This window comes from Cottoperca gobio, chromosome 6, assembly GCF_900634415.1.
Source record: "Cottoperca gobio chromosome 6, fCotGob3.1, whole genome shotgun sequence".
Taxonomy (NCBI): domain Eukaryota; kingdom Metazoa; phylum Chordata; class Actinopteri; order Perciformes; family Bovichtidae; genus Cottoperca; species Cottoperca gobio.
This window is the reverse complement of record NC_041360.1, coordinates 896,609-916,317: the sequence shown is the minus strand read 5'-3', so window position 1 is coordinate 916,317 and position 19,709 is coordinate 896,609. Positions and strand designations below refer to the sequence as shown.

Sequence of the window (19,709 nt, the reverse complement as noted above, 5' to 3'; positions counted from 1 at the left end):
ATCTGCTAGCGGCTTGCCTTTTTATACCTCAAGTTTTTGTTAATCATAGGATATGTTCATTTGATTAAAGTGATGAGGGGCATCACTCTGAAATGTCGCCATTTATTGTCTCCTTCATTTAGAGCATAAACTCTCATTTAAAGCCAGTCCGATTAGAAATAGCATGATATAGACTGTAGCTTAAGCATCTTACAGGTTTGATGAGTTATCACTACAGAGGAAGAAACCGCTGTGAATTTGCTTGTTGTCAGTTGATCAATGAAAAGGGGAAATAAGCAATGTGCTTGTCTTCTTGTCTTATATAATTCCTTTTCTCATTCAGCTTCACTGACCCCTTGTCTGTCTTCCCATTGAGTCACCTAGAAATAGAAAATTAGTTCAATCAATTAGACAAAGAGGTAATTGACTGACAATAACCTTTGGATTGACATTGGACTTTCATATTTCAATGTCAAACACACATTAACGCATATACAGTGGGGGGTGAATGAAAGAACAAAGTAATCCGGTGGTTTCAAATGGCAATGAGACGCTGTAATTAATTGCAGAAAATATGTAAGGAAGAGATCAGCAGTAAGTATCTTATGTAAAGCTGACATTTTATTCTGAGGGTGGGGCTAGAGTATAATTTTATTATTTCTATCATCAAAACAACTAGACTATGAAATTATTATATAAAAGTCCCATCATTGTGTTACTATCCCTCAGCAAGGAAGCAAAAAAAGGGAATTTTGCAAAATAAATACTGCGACTGTGATATTGGAAGATACCCACTTTTCTAACTCATACTGCTCGTATTAGTTTGGGCCAAACTTCAGATTGTCTTTTTGCAAACAGACTCAATGTACATACGCAGGTGAGTATTGTCTTAAGACAGACAGACATGTGATTCAGCCATGCTGTCCTAATCAGAAACTGACATTGCTTCAGATAACACTTGAGCGGAAAGGATGTCTCATCTAACTGAAAGCTTGTTGATTCTTCTTTCCTTGCTCCTTGTCTTTGTATCTCTCACGCAAGTCAAAGATCTTTGTCAAAGATTGAAATGTTGGCACATGGCACATTTCTGAACTGACAGTGGTGCTAAAGGAAAGGTCAGTGATTGTTGTCATGGTACAAATGTCATGGTAATGCCACCTGTAGTAAGCTCATAAAATAGATCTTGCTCTGAAGAATTGGACTTACCAACAGACCTACACTGTACTGCAGGGCTCTTCAACTTCATTAGCAAGTGGGCCAAATAGGAAAATCACTGGGGGGTTTGTGGACCACACAATACTTTGTCGATGAATCTACAAATAACTCTTACTGACAGTAGTGTAATAAGTCATAAGTGCACGTGGTACCAGAGAACCCTAGGCCAAAGGTCAATGATCGATTTCGTAATCGTATCATCTGATCTGAGGTCGCATGTTTTGGACACTCGGGTGAAGAGAGGGGCGGAGCTGTCGACTGATCACCATCTGGTGGTGAGTTGGATCAAGGGGTGGGGGAAGACTCTGGACAGACCTGGTAAACCCAAACGGGTAGTGCGGGTGAAGTGGGAACGTCTGGAGGAAGCCCCTGTCCTGGGGATCTTTAACTCACACCTCCGGCGGAGCTTTTCAGCTATCCCTGTGGAGGTTGGGGGCATTGAATCTGAGTGGGCGATGTTCAAAACCTCTATTGCTGAAGCTGCGGTGATGAGCTGTGGTCAGGGAAGCCGTCCGACTGAAGAAGGAGTCCTTCCGGGTTATGTTATCCGGGAGGACTCCGGAAACAGTTGCAGGGTATCGGAGGACTAGAAGGGCGGCAGCTTCTGCTGTGTCAGAGGCAAAGCAGCGGGTGTGGGAGAAGTTCGGAGAAGCTATGGAGAAGGACTTTCGGTCGGCACCAAGGTGCTTCTGGAAAACCATCCGGCACCTCAGGAGGGGGAAGCGAGGAACCATCCAAGCTGTGTACAGCAAGGGTGGGACCCTGCTGACTTCAACTGAGGAGGTTATCGGCCGCTGGAAGGAGCACTTTGAGGAACTCCTGAATCCGACTAACACGCCCTCTATGGTTGAGGCAGAGCTGGAAGCTGATGGGGGATCATCTTCAATTTCCCTGATGGAAGTCACTGAGGTAGTCAAACAACTCCACAGTGGCAAAGCCGCAGGGGTTGATGAGATCCGTCCAGAATCTGTCTTGGTTGACACGCCTCGTCAACATTGCGTGGAAGTCTGGGACAGTGCCTAGGGGTTGGCAGACCGGGGTGGTGGTTCCCCTATTTAAAAAGGGGGACCAGAGAGTGTGTGCCAACTACAGGGGTATCACACTTCTCAGCGTCCCTGGTAAAGTCTACTCCAAGGTACTGGAAAGGAGGGTTCGGCCGGTAGTCGAACCTCTGATTGAAGAGGAACAATGCGGATTCCGTCCTGGTCGTGGAACAACAGACCAACTCTTTACTCTTGCAAGGATCCTGGAGGGGGCCTGGGAGTACGCCCATCCGGTCTACATGTGTTTTGTGGATCTGGAGAAGGCGTATGACCGGGTCCCCCGGGTGATACTGTGGGAGGTGCTGCGGGAGTATGGGGTGAGGGGGTCACTTTTGAGGGCCATCCAATCCCTGTACGCCCAAAGCGAGAGTTGTGTCCGGATACTCGGCAGTAAGTCGGACTCGTTTCCCGTGAATGTTGGCCTCCGACAGGGCTGCGCTTTATCACCAATCCTGTTCGTGATTTTCATGGATAGGATATCGAGGTGTAGTCGTGGAGGAGAGGGGTTGCAGTTCGGTGACCTGAGGATCTCATCGCTGCTCTTTGCAGATGATGTGGTCCTTATGGCATCATCAGTCTGTGACCTTCAACAGTCACTGGATCGGTTCGCAGCCGAGTGTGCAGCGGTTGGGATGAGGATCAGCACCTCCAAATCTGAGGCCATGGCTCTCAGCAGGAAACCGGTGGATTGCCTACTCCGGGTAGGGAATGAGCCATTACCCCAAGTGAAGGAGTTCAAGTACCTCGGGGTCTTGTTCGCGAGTGAGGGGACAATGGAGCGAGAGATTGGTCGGAGAATCGGAGCAGCGGGGGCGGTATTACAGTCACTTTACCTGCACCGTTGTGACGAAAAGAGAGCTGAGCCAGAAGGCAAAGCTCTCAATATACCGGTCGATCTTCAATCCTACCCTCACCTATGGTCATGAAGGCTGGGTCATGACCGAAAGAACGAGATCACGGGTACAAGCGGCCGAAATGGGTTTTCTCAGACGGGTGGCTGGCGTCTCCCTTAGAGATAGGGTGAGAAGCTCAGCCATCTGTGAGAGACTCGGAGTAGAGCCGCTGCTCCTTTACGTTGAAAGGAGCCAGTTGAGGTGGTTCGGGCATCTAGTAAGGATGCCACCTGGGTGTTCCAGGCACGTCCAGCTGGGAGGAGACCCCGGGGAAGACCCAGGACTCGGTGGAGAGATTATATCTCCTCACTGGCCTGGGAACGCCTCAAGATCCCCCAGTCGGAGCTGGAGGATGTGGCCCGGAGAAGGGAAGATTGGGATTCCTTACTGGAGCTGCTGCCCCCGCGACCCGATCCCGGATAAGCGGTAGACGATGGATGGATGGATGGATGGATGACAGTAGTGTTAATAGATGGTGGTGATGGCCTAGTGGTCTGGCTTCCAAATACCGATGGTTGTGAGTTCAATACCAGGCTGCCACCATTATACCCCTGAGCAAGGCACTTAACCCTGAGCTGCTCCAGGGAGGCTGTCCCTGTAAGTTAGTTCACTTGTAAGTCGCTCTGGATAAGAGTGTCTGCTAAATGACCTGTGAAAAAAATAAGAAAAATAAAATACATGAAATTAACTAGTCAGGTGCATCCCTTGTTTTCACTTTAATTGTATCATCATAATTCATTGCAGAACGCAACCAGTCCATATAAAAAAGTAAGAAAGCTATGATTACAAGGCTTGACACAAAAGTGCAAAATGTTGCATCTTTAAAACCAAGGAGACAAGAGTTGTTTTCCCAACAGGTCCATGTCCACTAATGTAGAAAGAAAAGATGAATATAATAAAACAGTATTCATCACATTACCAGTAAGTAGCCCTGTTTATAATATCCTCAACACTTCCAAACATACATAAGGTGCTTTGAAAATAAGGCTATATACATTAAATGAAATACTAAATGCAAATAGAACATAGTAAAACAGTAGCATCAGACTCACAATAACATACATATCTTATACATTTTTACAATTTAACAGTAAGTAGGCTTATTTGAATCATAAAGCAGATCTGTCTTTGCATTTACACTAAGAATGCATTATATGCCTAAGTCAGGTGATGTACTACTATAGAATTACCACACATATCAGACTTCTGTCATTCTGAGCCTGTTTGAGTCAGTGAGAGAAATGACACTGCCTTGATATAGCTATTTCAGCATAGTCTGGCTCATAAGTGGTATGCAACTTCTTATTGTCTCATGTCCTTTACCTTTTGGTCAATAACCACTTCATTAAAGACAGCAAGCATGCAATCTTTAACGGTTTCCACGTCGGTAAAGGGCCTCTACTGTCTGGTCCAAGCTAGTAGTGTCCAGGCTACACGCAGGGATGCTATCGAGGCTCTCTCTTGTTCCGGGCAAAAGCGACCAAAAGCCACTTGACTCCGTTAAATGATGCTAGCGGTCCCTGTAATTTCCTTCTCCGATCCTCTGAGCCCACGCGAAATCTGGCAGAAAACGAGCCATGACTTGACCTGTAGTGCATCTTCATGTTGTATTCTTTCAACATGGAAATAAATGTGTTATACAAGATAAACACACCAGTTTATTACTTGTTGCGGCTGGCAAAGTAAATAAATATGTGTCAGTCCATTCGTTCTGGATTTGGCGATTTTCAGAATCAACTTTACGTTTCTTTGGCTTGGAGAGACATCTTGAAGCCTGTTGTTAGCTTGCCTAGCTAAAGTAAGTGAGTGACTTTCTCTGTGGCCCGCCAAACCTAGTGTGCAACGTGAGGTCGACTGAGCCAATGGCAGGTGCGGACAGAGTGCTTTTTTTTCCGGACGCCACAAAACAGACGGGCCTCATTGAAATGAATGGAAAAACCTGCGTTTTCGCCGCATCGATTTGGTGTGAATCAGGCCTTAGTTTTATTTATGCTATACATGCCAGCCTGATTTGCAGGCAACCTCTTGCAGGTCAGAAAAAAAGTTCAGAAAGGCTGTATTCGGCCCGCTGGCCGTTAGTTGAAAAGGCCTGCTGTACAGCTTATACAAGATGCAAAAATAATAAACTGAAGCCCCCTAATGTGCACCTGAAGGTAGGTAGACCTCAGATTGAGAGCCAGAGCTAAAACCGTTCCTGATTAAGTTTTAATAAGATCCAATGGGCAATATTCAATGAGCCGTTCTGGTGCTGCTGAGCATGCAGTGTAACAAATAGGCCTAACCCCTAATACACCACTCAAGGTGGTAACACACAGAATATCCTTTTGACAAAATAAACCAAAAAGTGTTGGGTTTTCTATCCACTCATAATGCACTTATGATGCCTCCTATTGCATTTCTGGTACAGTTATAGCCGCATCGCTAAAGAATTTGATTAAAGCAATTTATTTTCTCTTCAAACTGATTTTGAGGCCGTCAGAAGACAAAGTGTGAACCAATTTTTTTATCTAAAGAATCCTGAGGTTTGTTTTGAGGTTTCACATTCTGCTGAAAGCTAATTAACCAGTGTGCAACACTATGAAACTCTACAGGGCATCTGTTGCTCTTTCACCCAGCCCGGTCACACACACACACACACATATTGGGCCTCCCCTCCTGAGGGCTGCCTCTAATAAATTGAGGTGGGCATGAAATGAAAAGTAATTTAGTTGCACTATTCTGCCATCAATCAGACTGCATCCATTCTCCATTCCATTACACAGCCACAACGCAGTAGAGCTGATCGTCTGTACATTTCTAACTATCCATCATGCTTAGCTGACTGAGGTGCCTCAGGAAAAGCTGTTCAGTCGCAGGGGTTCATGCTGTACTGCAGTTTACATACACAGATGCTAACTATGTTTTTAACATGAGAAATTAAAAAAGGGGAAGAGACAACTTATCACTTTTAGATCTTACATAAACATATACCAATTAATGAATTTTGTACCTCGTAAATCTTCCTTGTTTAACCCTCTTCTTTACCTTGAAACCTCAAGGTAAAGAAGAGGGTTAAACAAGGATGATTGCCAGACAATCAGCAGAACCCCACAAAGTGACTGTTCCCAGCAAATAAATATTGTCCCAGAAAAACAAAACATGTCACTTTACACTAACAAACAAGGAAAGCATGTTGATTAGTGAGTTTACAGGTGTTGGTAGGCCTTTTTATTTTTTTAATACATGCATTTTCGTTCAACAAAATCCACCTACCAGTATCTATAGCTCATTAATTAACACATTATCTAATTTATTTAATCCGTACTAAAACATGCAAAACCATAGCCTGTAATGTTTACACTTTGGCTTCTGTACGGAGCAGACATGGCATGACATGTTAATTATTGAGTTTCTGGTAGGTGGATTGTTTAACATTGGACCAAGCCAGGGTAGCTGTTCCCCCTATTTCTAGTCTTTGTGCTCTGGCTGTAGCTTCATATTTAGCACAGATAAATTAGAGTGGTATGAATCTGTGTTGCCATTGAATGTGGACAGAGCAGTTTGAAACACTGGTGCTTGAACCCACTTGTTGTTGTGTGTTTTAGGAAGTTTTTCCTTGTGCGATGTGTCAGGTAAATTAATCCATATTGGAAAGACTATCGTATGTATTTGTTTACCTCAATCAATATATATATATATATATATATATATATATATCTACACTACGAATATGTTTCTCTGTTATTATGTATTTTCTGCACTGAGAGTATTACAAACATAATAGGGACACTTCCCCTTTAAGAGAACAGGTCAACAAACCATTACTTCCTGACTGCCTGACGGAGGAGCGTGTAGGCGCCAAACTGGGACCAATGAGGAGAAGGTCAACGCCTACTCCTTCTAGGTAGCCGCATGTTTTACGACTCTCGGGACACACCTGGAGCGGAGCCGTGAGACCGCAACGATGGGGCTCTTGGAGCCATGCGGTCTATGGAAACGGCGACGCGAAATGTGTCCTCAGCTGAGAATATTTTCTTTGTTTGACTTATTGCGTTAAATAAATATATAGATTACATCAGGAGATTGCTGTTTTGATTCGACATTCAAGCTCCGAGTTCTTCAGCTTTTTCCTACCCATTAGATGCGAGGGTCTAAGGACAGAGGGTGTCGTAACCTGTACAGTCTGTAAAGCACACTGAGACAAATATGTGTTATGTGTTATAGGGCTATACAAATAAATTTGATTTGATTTGATTTGATTTGGACTACACAACAATACTGCACATCAATCGAGACTCAATATGGACCAAAGCTTTAACACACACAGGTTATGCAAGTAGCTTTCGGGTGGAACTAAACTGACTTGGTTACATAAATGGCAAACATTTCTCTGTGTAAAAAATTCCCTCCCCTTGCTTCAGCTCTCATTCAATTCACATTAAAAGTAAGCCAGACTGTCATTAACAGGCTGCACTATTTCCTGCCTGAGTTGAATTCTGGTCCAGTGTTTTCTCTCTGGATACAGTGATTATATATATCTGGCATTTGTTAAAGGTAGCAAACTCTAGGTTACCAGAAAATCTGGAGAATGTTGGTAGAGAAAGAAATGTGTTACCCCAAACAGTTACAATTGAGCTGACTTTGAGCCAGTGGCATATCCAGACTTTTTTGACTTGGGTGGTCAAAGTGGGGCACTGATATATGCAGGGGTGGCATGAAGTGTGTGTGTGTGCACACACACACACTTCATGCCACCCCTGCATATATCACAAGTTGGAATAGCATTCATTTACTATTTATACATCTACTACTTACTTTGAATACTTACATTACAATTCCTGTTTCACATTTTAATGTTAAAGATCCTAGACCTAAAAATCACAACACAACAGAGTGGCACCATCTAAATCTATAAAACTTGCATACTTTATTCATTAAGTCTGAAAAAGAAATTGTACCTCTGAAAGTCGGCTACATACAAAAGAAAACAATGTACATTCAAAAATACCGGCACAGTATAAAGTAGCAACAACCCATGTTGTATTTGTCACATTTGTTTTTTCCACATCTGAAAATAGCTGACAAAAAGTATTAAAAAGACAATTGCCAAATCCTGTATTTCTTTCTCCTTTTTTATGTTTTCTTTGTTTCTGTTATACATAAGTAAAGGACATGTCATTATGACATGGTTGTAGCTTTAGCTAATGATGACATCAATAAGGATTTAGAGACAGACATAACTGATGTAAACTTCTGATTCTATTCTCACGGATTTACAGAATAAAATAAACATTAACTTACCTTTTGCGTCTTGTCAGCTAATCCAGAATATTCTTCAAGCCCGAATCTCTCTTGACAAAATAAAATGCGCATTTTTTTCCCCCTGCATGTGTGTCGTGTTAAAGCTAAACCGGCACCATAGCCATGCTTTTGTCTACATACTGTCCAACACAGTGCCCTGCTACTACTGTGCTCCGTCTCACTCACACAGATTTACGAGGGAAGCAGCACTTGTGCCTTCAAAATAAAAGCGTAAAACCGATATTGGAGTTAGCCAACGTCATGTTTTCAGAATTAAGTATTACAATTTAAATCTGTGGTGGGCTGAATTTATATTGAATCAACTGCAAAACTAGCGACAAAAACACAAACTAAATAATTTTCCATGGGCTAATATGTTGCATATTATATTATTTACAATTTGTTTTGTAGGTGTAGGTGGCTGTTTGACTCATGCTCATCACTGAATGGAGATCCTCATTCATTGCTTGGAAATTATTTATATATCTGTTTAACATTCCTGGCTACATAAATATGACTAACATAATTCAATAATGTGTGTTATAAATATACAAGTAAACATACTTAAAGATTTCCCCAATTAATTAATTCCACTTTGGTGCATTGCTTGATTCATTAAACCTAGACCAAAGTGCTTTTAGCATTACCTTACCTACTGTAATTAAATGATAGGTATGAATTAAGTAGGTTTTAGAACTATCAGCCAGTTATGTTGATTTGACTGATAGAGTGCTGAAGGGATCATGTATTTTTTTAGGCCAACTCAGAAGTTAGCATCACCCTGGTTTCTCGACAAAAAAGCCAATAGGATATTTCCATTGGCTTTTGGATTATTGCAGAAAATAAACTCTGTAGCAAACAGACCTTTATGATACTTACAAGTTTTGTTTAGCAAGATAATCTTAAATTAACACCACCTTTTCTGCAATCGGCAGAAGTAAAAAGCTAAAGTTAGGCTATGAACGAACTGCACCGTGGTCGCATGTCCGTTTAGTAGTCTCATTTAGCCACTTGTGATCAACGGCCCTTTTTCAGATGGTGGGCAGGACATCTCACGTATACAAACTAATAGTAACACCCGGCTGAGTGTGGTGACCCTGATGTGAGTGTTTTATGTTCAGCTTTGGTTGCAGCAGATAAATCTCTTCCCCATTCTCTGGAGAGACTCTGTATAGGACACACAGACTGACAGTCCCGTTCATTTTATACTGATGAGAAATCACTGTTGAGTAGCTACAAAAGAACGCATATTAATTGTAGGATATAATAAATTCATACTATGGTAATGTTGGGTACTACAGGTATGAATACAACAGAATGAATGTATATCTTTGTCGCACCAAGTTATCTTTAGGCAATTTTTTTCACAACTTTTATTATACAGCCAACACCTCAAAAAAATACTACGGTCCAGACCTCGGTTACCTCACTGGTGGGTACGGCCATGTTCACTCGGTGCAATACAAATAGTTTGGATTAACTAAGGCAGTAAAAGCAGTGCTCTGGCCTGGCGTTAAAGCCTGTGGTTCATCCTTTGCCACTGGCTAGCTCAAGCTGCTTCTGAAGTTCTCGTTAGTCTCACTAAGCTTACAACATATTCAACATATTCTATATGGTCAGCCCAGCTAACTGTGGGGACGTCAGCTAAAAGCTCTTTGCTGTTATCTGTGTCTCCCAACTTTGAGAGGTGGAAGGCCAACTAACTAGCCCACCAACACCAACTGTAACAGTTGAGATGAACCAAAAATGTCAAAACTGGAACATGATAGTTATATTTTGAAGTGTGTGAGAGGAAGTCATGTATAGTCTATACTCTAGCTTGACACTTTGCCCTTGAAGTGCCTCTGGTAGTTGCTGCCTCCTGTGGGCTCCAGTTCCTGCTTTTGTCAGGGATTCATGTTTAAGGGAAGCAACTCTCACTGCACACACACTTTACGATTCAGATTACTTTACAATGGGATCTGGAGGAATATGTCCAAGTAAAATGAGAATTTGTTTCATTCAATTCAAATTGTTTTTTTCCTTATTTTATTTACTTCTACCACATTTACTGCTTTATCCAGGTTGGGGAGAATGTGGGATTCCATCACATCTAAATATATATGAAAACCCACTGATCAAACTACGAAATTCTGCAACAGGAATCAACAAATAACACGATGGATATAAAAGAGAAATGGGAGCTGGAAATTAATGTTATTAATTTGTGTCGAAGATCAAGATGAGATACTTTAAAACTCTGCTCCTAATCTCCAAATTCAGCACAGCATCCGCTCAATGTTTGAGGGGTTGTGGCTTGGTGGGCGACACATTTTCTGGGACTGCCCCAAAATACTAAAATACTAAAACAAATAATAGACATATGTTTACTTTTGGAACCAGTTCTGCCTAACCCTTATTACTTGCATTTGGTTAAACAATTTGGCCTGAGTCCATAAAAATTGCATAACACTTGCACATTTTACCAGGATTTGTCTGGTTAATGGTGCTAATTTAAAAAAAATAACAAGATCTTTGTTGTTTGGATGCACCTAAAAACAAACCCAAGGTCATCTTGTTCTATCGTGCTTTTAATTAATTGATTTTTATCTTTTTCTTTAGTGTCATGGTTTGGAAACCTATCGTTAAAGAATAGAAACCCTCTGAATCAAATTATTTAAATCAAATCAAATCAAATTTATTTATATAGCCCAATATCACAAATTATACATTTGCCTCAGTGTGCTTTACAGACTGTGCAGGTTACGACACCCTCTGTCCTTACACCCTTGCATCGCACAAGGAAAAACTACCTAAAAGAAACCCCATAATTAAAGGGGGAAAAATGAAAGAAACCTCAGGGAGAGCAACTGAGGAGGGATCCCTCTCCCAGGACGGACAGACGTGCAATAGATGTTGTGTGTACATGATAAACAACATAGTGTCCTAGGGCAGTCTAAGCCTATAGCAGCATAACTAGGGGCTGATCCAAGGCAAACCTGAGCCAGCCCTAACTATAAGCTTTATCAAAAAGGAAAGTCTTTAGCCTACTCTTAAATGTGGAGAACACAAACTGGAAGCTGGTTCCACTGGAGAGGAGCTTGATAGCTGAAGGCTCTGGCTCCCATTGTACTCTTAGAGACTCTAGGAACTACAAGTAACCCTGCAGTCTGGGAGCGCAATGCTCTAGTTGGTTTATAAGGTACTATGAGATCTTTAAGATATGCTGGAGCCTGACCATTAATTGCTTTGTAAGTCAGGAGAAGGATTTTGAATTCTATTCTGTATTTTACCGGGAGCCAGTGCAGAGCAGCTAATACAGGAGTAATATGATCCCGTTTCCTTGTTCTTGTCAATACACGTGCCTCTGCATTTTGGATCAACTGAAGAGTCTTAAGCGACTTTTTGGGACAACCTGATAACAATGAGTTGCAGTAATCCAGCCTTGAAGTAACAAATGCATGGACTTATTTTTCTGCATCATTTTGAGACAGGATGTGTCTTATTTTTGCATTATTAATGGTCTAGTAGGCTTATTTCCATATATATATACAGTGTGCATATATATTCATATACTGCCAAATCATAACAGAAGTTATCTCAGGGCATTTTCCATATAGAGCTGTTTTGTATTAGGTCTCGGCCTGTTCGTTAGATGTTTTGTGTTGTGTTTGTACTTCCTGTTTTATTTTGTTAATTACCTGTTCTCTGTTGTTTCTACTTCCTACCCCCAGGTGTTCCCAATCTGTTCGTTAGTGTCCGCACCTGTGTCTCGTTCCCTCTCACTTCTTGGTGTGTATATAGAGTCTGTTGTGTTTGTCTCTCGTTGCCACTTCGTCTTTGTACTTCGATGTCAAGAGTTCCAGCATTAGTCCCGTTTTCCAAGCGTTTGATTCCCCGGCTTCCTCGACCTTGTTTCCGTGACTTGATTCTGCCCATGCCTGATCCTTGTCTGCTGTGCTGTTACGCTGAGTATCTGCCCGTGTACCAAACCTGTTTCCGTGACCCGACTCTGCTCCTGGATTACCCCTTGATACTTTGTATGTTCAACTGTCTATGCGTGTACCATAACAACGGCAAGGTTTTCAGTAAAGACCAGTTCCATCCAACATTTATCTGCCTCTGTGTCGTGCAATTGAGTCCCACCTCCCTTCTGTCTTGATCGTACCGTTACATTTTGTAGTTGTTAGCTTTTTCCTTCTGGACGGAGGTTTATAATCGCAATGTGTAGAACAAAGCAGTTTAAAATCACTTTATTTACAGCAGTCATCACACTCATGAACATGAAAGTCATAGTAACATTGCATAGATACTAGAAGCAACGCTTATTTATTTTGTATTTGAGTGGTTTAGTGTGTTGAGTATTTTCATCATGTCTGTCTATCGTCTGTGTTTGTAAATGTATGTCAGAATAGATGACTGCAAACCAAATCTACATACTGGTACAAATAAATTAACCTGAACCTGATTCAACCATAAAGGCCTGATTCACAAAGTCTCCCCTGAACAGTTGTGAGGTGTGTCTGCTTCTTGAACTCTGTGAAACATATTTGCGCCAATCTAAAATGTTGGTAATTGGCAATTTCTGAGGCACTTGATAAAGATTCATTTAATTATAACATAAAGTTCTTGAAGAATTCCTGGCTGACTGATCTTCATGTCTTAAAGTAATTATGGAATCACATTTCCCTTTACTAAATTTAGCAGTTTTTGCCATAATACATTTAATTTATAGAGCGCTTTTAAAAGGTACTCAAAGATGCTTTACATGTACACATAACGTTAAAAATTGCATTAACAATAAAAGGACATCAACATTAAAAATACTTAGAAGTAATTACACATTAAAAGCAGATCTGAAGAGGTGGGTTTTGATTTGGGATTTGAACATGGTGAGATCGGTAGTCACAGATGTGTTTGGGGAGTGAGTTCCAGAGGGAGGGGGCGGCGATGAAGGCTGTCACCCCAGGTCCAGAGCTTGAATCAGAAATACTACAGTAGTTGAATAGGGCTATTTACTGTATACCTACACTACCTTAGCACATAATACCTAATGGTCTCAAATGCATTTAAGAAGGCAAGAAATTCACTGTTGACAAGACACACCTGTTGATTGAAAAACATTTCAGGTGACTACCTTATGAAGCTGGACAATGCCAACCGGGTGCAAAACTGTCAAGTCAAATGGTGGCTATTTGGAGACTCTTAAAGGTTGATTATTTTCATTGGTTTAACACATTTTTATTTGTTACATAATTGTAGTATTCACATGTTTTTTTTTTTTACATAGTTTTGAAGTCTTGAAAAAAAACATTGAATGAAAAGGAGTGTTCAACCCTTTGACTGGTACTGTATACATAAGAAACAAAAAATCTCTGAGGCATCTGCACTCGTTTGCACACATTTGATGTAAGGTCACTGCTGCCATCCAATGGTTTGAATCTGAAACGACACAGCCTTACTGTGTAATGTATGAATTTATCCTCAATTTGAAATGAGGTTAGCAATTAGCAATAAAGATGAAGCAGTTTCATTTGGTTTGGCCAAATTTCACATAAAAACATTTTAAGCACACCATATAAAGGATGGCTATAAATCCAAAAACATAGATTTTATTTCTTGAAGGGGCTCTTCAACCAAAAGGAATAATAATAATAATAATAATAATAATGATGGTGATAATAATAATGGCAACAACAATAATGATAATAATAATAATAATAAAAATAATAGATAAATAAAGACCCACAGACTATTGTTCCTGCATTCATAGCAAATAACACATTATGATTAAATAGGCCATCATGCATTTGAAAATACTAGTAGTTTAACAAAATAATTGGAAATGTAGTTATTGTTATTGATACACAATGAAGGTATTTTTCATTGGCATCTTATAAAAAGGAGCAATGGTTGCTATTGTATTGCCTTTTCTTTTAATTGTAGCGTCCTTACTGGCACACATGGGACAAGAAAAGACGAAGGTCTTTGGACACGGATAATTTATATCTAGAACGTATATCTAAGTATTAGAAAGTATTTTCTATCCATTTTATGTATTTAAAATATGCAGAAACAAACTGAACAACAAATTAATTAATTAATTACATTAATGTAATGTAATATAATATAATAGCTAATACAAATCGTTTGTGTGCTGTCACTGAATGCAAATCGGATTTAGTTCTCCTGCCTACGTCCCAATCGCACTCACACTGATCTCAGATCGTTCCTCCTTCGTTTCTAGCGCGGCTTTTTTCCGCCTGCATTGTCGTATGTTGATGACGTTAAGGTAATGGCCGCTCTCGCTGTGCCGTGAGGAATGTTTTTTTTTTCTTCCACCAGAGCTGTTAAATTAAACCATATAAGAATTATTGTAGACTGTAAAAAACAACATCAACAGAAGAGGGCAGTTCTTAACGCAGCAGTGCTGTCTTTGAAGAGCTTCTGGTCGGCAAGGTGAATGAAAATGTGTGGTTGTTAGCAGCTAGCAAAGTATAGCTGCGCTTTTAGCTTAAGTTAGCTTCAGAGGAGGCAGCATTGTTAATTGAAAGACAGACGAGTGTGCCTCAGTGCCAGCTCATTGCTGAAGCGGTTGTGTCGGTTAATCATGCCGGTATTAACGTAACGTCAACCGGTTTATTTGTTTATATTCTTTGGAAGAAATAGGGAGATTTGTTCCATGGGGGCAGTGTGCTCGTTGGTTAGCCAGCTCTCTTCGCGTTGACGTTGAAGCTATAGGCCTTGTTGCCTACTAGCGCGACCCAGCTATTAGAAGTTAACGTTACCAGTGATGTTACGCTGCAGGTGGATTTTAGTATTTACAAACTTGGACATATTGTCTAATTATGTACACATGATTAGGTCATTTATACCATGTAATGCTAACAAGACATTGGAATTGTATATCGTTTTTAGCTCCCAACGTTACCTTTGGCAGATAACGTAAACTTAGTTTTTAGCTACCTTGCTATTGCTCGGATTTTCATTTGCTATTGAATTGGCAGCTCAGGAAGCTAACTTCGATTCACTAAATCCTGCTGTGATTTATAAACTCATTGTTATGTATAATTCTCATATAAAGTGTTTTTTTAAGTTAAAGTTCTAGTCCTCTTCTTTGAGATATCCAGGTTGTTAGCAAGTTAGCTAGTTTTTCTTTGCTCAGGCAAAGGCCAAATGACTCAAAAGCTAACATTTAGAGTTTGCTATCGTACATTTTGTGTTCTATATAATCCAATATATGCTCTACTGTATTGTGCCGAGTATAATATACCACACTCAATGTGAAGATTTGTCCATTTGGTTAAGATATATCCAGTAATAGGTTGATAATGTGCAAATCCTGTTGAATCTGTTTGAATGTTAATTCCAGTATTTTGACCATTAACATAAGCTGTTGGCAGTTGGAAAATTATTGTATATAATAATTTTTCTTTTGGTGCATATGTTGAGAACTCAATAGGTTAGTAAATATTCTGAAATATAAAGTCATGATGTTGTTTTCATTATATAGAAAAGCAGAATTTTACTTTCAAAATGTTGGCTCAGATGTTACACAACGACTGTTTTCTTACAAAATACTGTTTTTGTGTTTACACCAGAACATTCTCTAATGGATACTCCTGAAAGCCCTACCCAGTCCCCTCAGTCTCCAGAGGAGGAGGAGGAGGAGGAGAAGGAGAAGGGCCTTTCTGACAGTGAGCTTCTGGATTCTCCTGATGAAGAGGGCAGGATATTTTCAGACAGTGAGATAGTCCATGAAGAGGAGACTGGGGGACTTGAGGAGGAGGAAGAGGTGATGAAAAGCAGAGGAAGAGGAGCAAAATTAGAGGAGCAGAGGCAAGAAGACGATGAGGTTGTCCCTGACTTTGTCTCAGACGCTGAAGATGAAGAACCTGTAGGCGAAAGAGAAGGGATGGAACAGAAGGATGGGACCATTTTGCTGATGGAGGGGGATGAAGATGTTCCACACAATGCCCAGTTGGATGGGCAGAAGGAAGGACAGGAGCCAGAGGATAGAGTCATTGACACCCCACAATCTCCAGACTCAGAGCCAGAACAGTGCAAGAGCTTTATTGCTGAAGAGGATGAAGAAGACGGTGAGGAAGGATACGGTGACTACAGTAAGGACGACTCAGAAGATCCTGAGACAGTTGGGGTGGATGATGATGAGGAGGATGAAGACAAAAGCAAGGCAGAGGAGGACGAAAGAATGAGAGCTGAGGAGAGGAGGAAAGCTGTTGCGGTGAGGGAGTTGAAGGATGACTCGGCGTCTGTTTCCCGAGAGCTGGATGAGCATGAACTGGATTACGATGAGGAGGTCCCAGAGGAACCCAGCATCCCTGCACACGAGGAAGAGGAAGATGAGGAAGACACAAAAGCAGAGAGAGAAGAGGAGGAGAGTGAGTACAAGAGCAGTAAGAAGAAGGAGAAGAAACCAATCCTCCCTCCATCTCCTAAAGACAGTGAATACAAAAAGACAGGTGACTCTAAAGGGCCTGAGAGGATGCGTAGAGATTCCTTTAGAGACAAGAAGAAGGAGGAGGATGATGGAGAGATTGATGAAGGAGAGATTGATGTAAGTAAACATAGTTTGGATTCTTTATTATTCAGTGTGAGGGTTCAGGTGAATGGCAAAAAATGCCTTCCATATTCAGAAGTTTTGGTAGCTGTTCTCTAGTCTGAAATAGTTTTTTCTTTTTGAAGTGTTTTTGTGTAATTTATAAATACAAACCGGTCCAAAGGATCAGTATCGTGGCCTATCTGGGCATATATAAATGGGTCGGCATCGGCTAAAATAAAGCCGAACAAATGCCTATCCTTTCCTTTCTGTACACTACAGTGTTTGTTTTCTACCTCACCCCGCTAGTGTTGCAGCACTGCTCGCCTGCTCGGCAGCCTACACTGCATTTAACTCTTAAACTCGGAATGTGAAAGATTGTTTGGACAAATACCCATTATTAAAGTACTGGTATTGGAATCTGGGCCAATAAACTTTATCGTGACATCCAATCTGAATAATATTTACAATTAAACTGCTTGGGCTGCACAACTTGAATACCATTCAAAATGTAAAAGTATTGAAAGTTTGCGTTGCATGTCTGCCCAGATTTATAATCTTGTTTACCTTTTCTTTAATAAAATAGTTCCTGATGTAAATCAAGATTTTGCTTATTTTAGTCCATTTTATGTCAGCAACATTTTATAATTAAGATTAATAATAATTTCTTTATTTGAGGTGTAAAATGTCTTGTTTAATTTCTAAAAATGTCCTTGTTCATCAGTTTATATTTTAGATGTACTAAAGAATGCCTACCACAGAATATTGTATAAGCTGGAGACTAAATACCCCTGATAATGCTACATTGTTAACAACACAAATCCGTGTTGAAATCAGCAGTTACATTAGCTGTTAACTGCTGGTGAGGTTTCTATTGACTTGTATTAAGGTGTATTAAAGCTGTATTCAGTAAAAATCTATATGTATTTATATTGGGCGAAGGTAAATTATTATGTTCCCATGATGTGTTCAAATGTAATCTTGTAAAAGGTTGTTTTTGGCTAAAAACTTGTTGTTTTAAAGGAGATGTTATCACGAATATACAAAATAGAAGTGAGAATTATTACCTGTGAAGCCTCCTAAAAACACGGTATTCAAACGGTAATAAAGGAGTGCATGTTTAAGTACATGGGATTTATTGTTTTGATTATGTTTTTTACTGTGGTATCGAGTTGGCATCAAGAAGCGTGACTTTAACTCGTATTGGTATCGACGACATAATTTCTGGTATCGTGACAGCCTTAATGATTAGTATGTAGGAAACATTATGACTCTTTAATGTGTCGTGATTTGCCTTTTTTTTTTATGTCTGGGCAGGACGATGACCTGGAGGAGGGGGAGGTCAAAGATCCCTCAGATAGGAAGATCAGACCACGTCCCATCTGCAGGTTCTTTATCAAAGGTAGGTGGTGAAGAACAGGTCTCATGCCTGTTAGTGATTTCATTTAGTTCTACAACAGGGGGAGCTGTTGTACTTAATATAAATTTCAGTTTATTTTTCTATTGCTCATAGTAAAACGTGTACTCAAAAAGAAACTTATAGACATACTATAAATTAGTTTAGTTGTCTGTTCGAAACATGATACAAATACAACAAAAGCATATTGATGTGATTTGGGATATCCCTTATTGGCATTAAATTTAAAAGACCATGTTGTTGCATCCATAATTAAAACTAATTTAATAATTTAATTTAATCTAATCTAAGAAAGAACCACAAATAATTTGTTTTTTTTACTCTGGGTAACTGCTTGCGTTATAAACTGCCGGCAACTGATTTTAAACTCTATTGGTACGTTGTTTTTCCTCCAGGAAATTGCACTTGGGGTATGAACTGTAGGTTCATCCACCCCGGAGTCAATGACAAAGGTAACTATTCCCTCATCAGTAAACCAGACCTCTTCTCACCTAATGGAGCGCCTCCTGGAGGACCACACCCACTCATACCCAATAATCCCTGGGTACGTCTTTTACTTTTGTTAAGCATAAAGGTGTATAATATCTGTAATTTTGAAGAAATAATGCACATAATTCTGCTATTCTACTGATTGTATTGTTTGTCCTCTACATCTGTCAGCATGTGTGCAAATATTGAGAAACTAGTAAATAATTTCTTTCACTGTTTTTAGGCTGGACCTGCAGTGGAGGAGCTCCCCCCACCACCTCCTCCAGTGGAGCCTCCTGTGGAGAGTGCCTGGGAGCGAGGTCTAAGACATGCCAAAGAGGTAAACGCTACTACTGAAGTTCTCTACACGTCATTATAAGACTTCCAGATTTATGTGTGGTATAGTTCCCTTTCACTGCTATTTTTGATCAGTGTTTTAATGCAATTATTCTGTATCCGTCTCTGTGTCCCATAGGTGCTGAAGAAGGCCACTATCCGTAAGGAGCAGGAGCCAGACTTTGAGGAGAAGCGTTTCAACGTGACCATCGGAGAGGACGAGAGAGAGTTTGACAAAGAGAATGATTTCTTCAGAGAACGCAGCTACCGCATCATCAGAGAGTATTACCTTCTTACATTGAATGCATTGTTATTCTGATTAAGTGTACATCTTTCAGTTGCTCGCACCTCCAGCCCTCAAATACATGTTTTGTGCTAATCTTTTTCCTCTGTTACCTTGAAACTATTTAAATAAGTCAAACAATCAAGCCATACTCATAATTTGAGTAATGAGATGACACAATACATAATAATTCAAACAGTGTTCCACATATAATATTGATTATCAGTTGGAGCATATCTTTTTGTTTAAATGGCGT

At 40.3% G+C, this 19,709-nt stretch overlaps 1 protein-coding gene across 10 annotated transcripts in view; it reads left to right on the top strand.

Annotated features, from left to right (window-relative positions):
- Positions 1–14,637: 14,637 nt before the first annotated feature.
- The window catches only part of zc3h18 (zinc finger CCCH-type containing 18), a 45,775-nt gene continuing 40,703 nt past the window's right edge, over positions 14,638–19,709 (top strand). For 8 of the 10 annotated variants that reach the window (XM_029432988.1, XM_029432982.1, XM_029432984.1 and 5 more), the window contains exons 1-6: positions 14,699–14,848; positions 15,991–16,967; positions 18,267–18,351; positions 18,762–18,910; positions 19,079–19,174; positions 19,310–19,452. In XM_029432988.1, the coding sequence (XP_029288848.1) occupies positions 16,002–16,967; positions 18,267–18,351; positions 18,762–18,910; positions 19,079–19,174; positions 19,310–19,452 (1,439 nt within the window). In that variant the 5' untranslated portion in view covers positions 14,699–14,848; positions 15,991–16,001. The other 2 variants (XM_029432980.1, XM_029432979.1) reach the window with 2 other exon arrangements.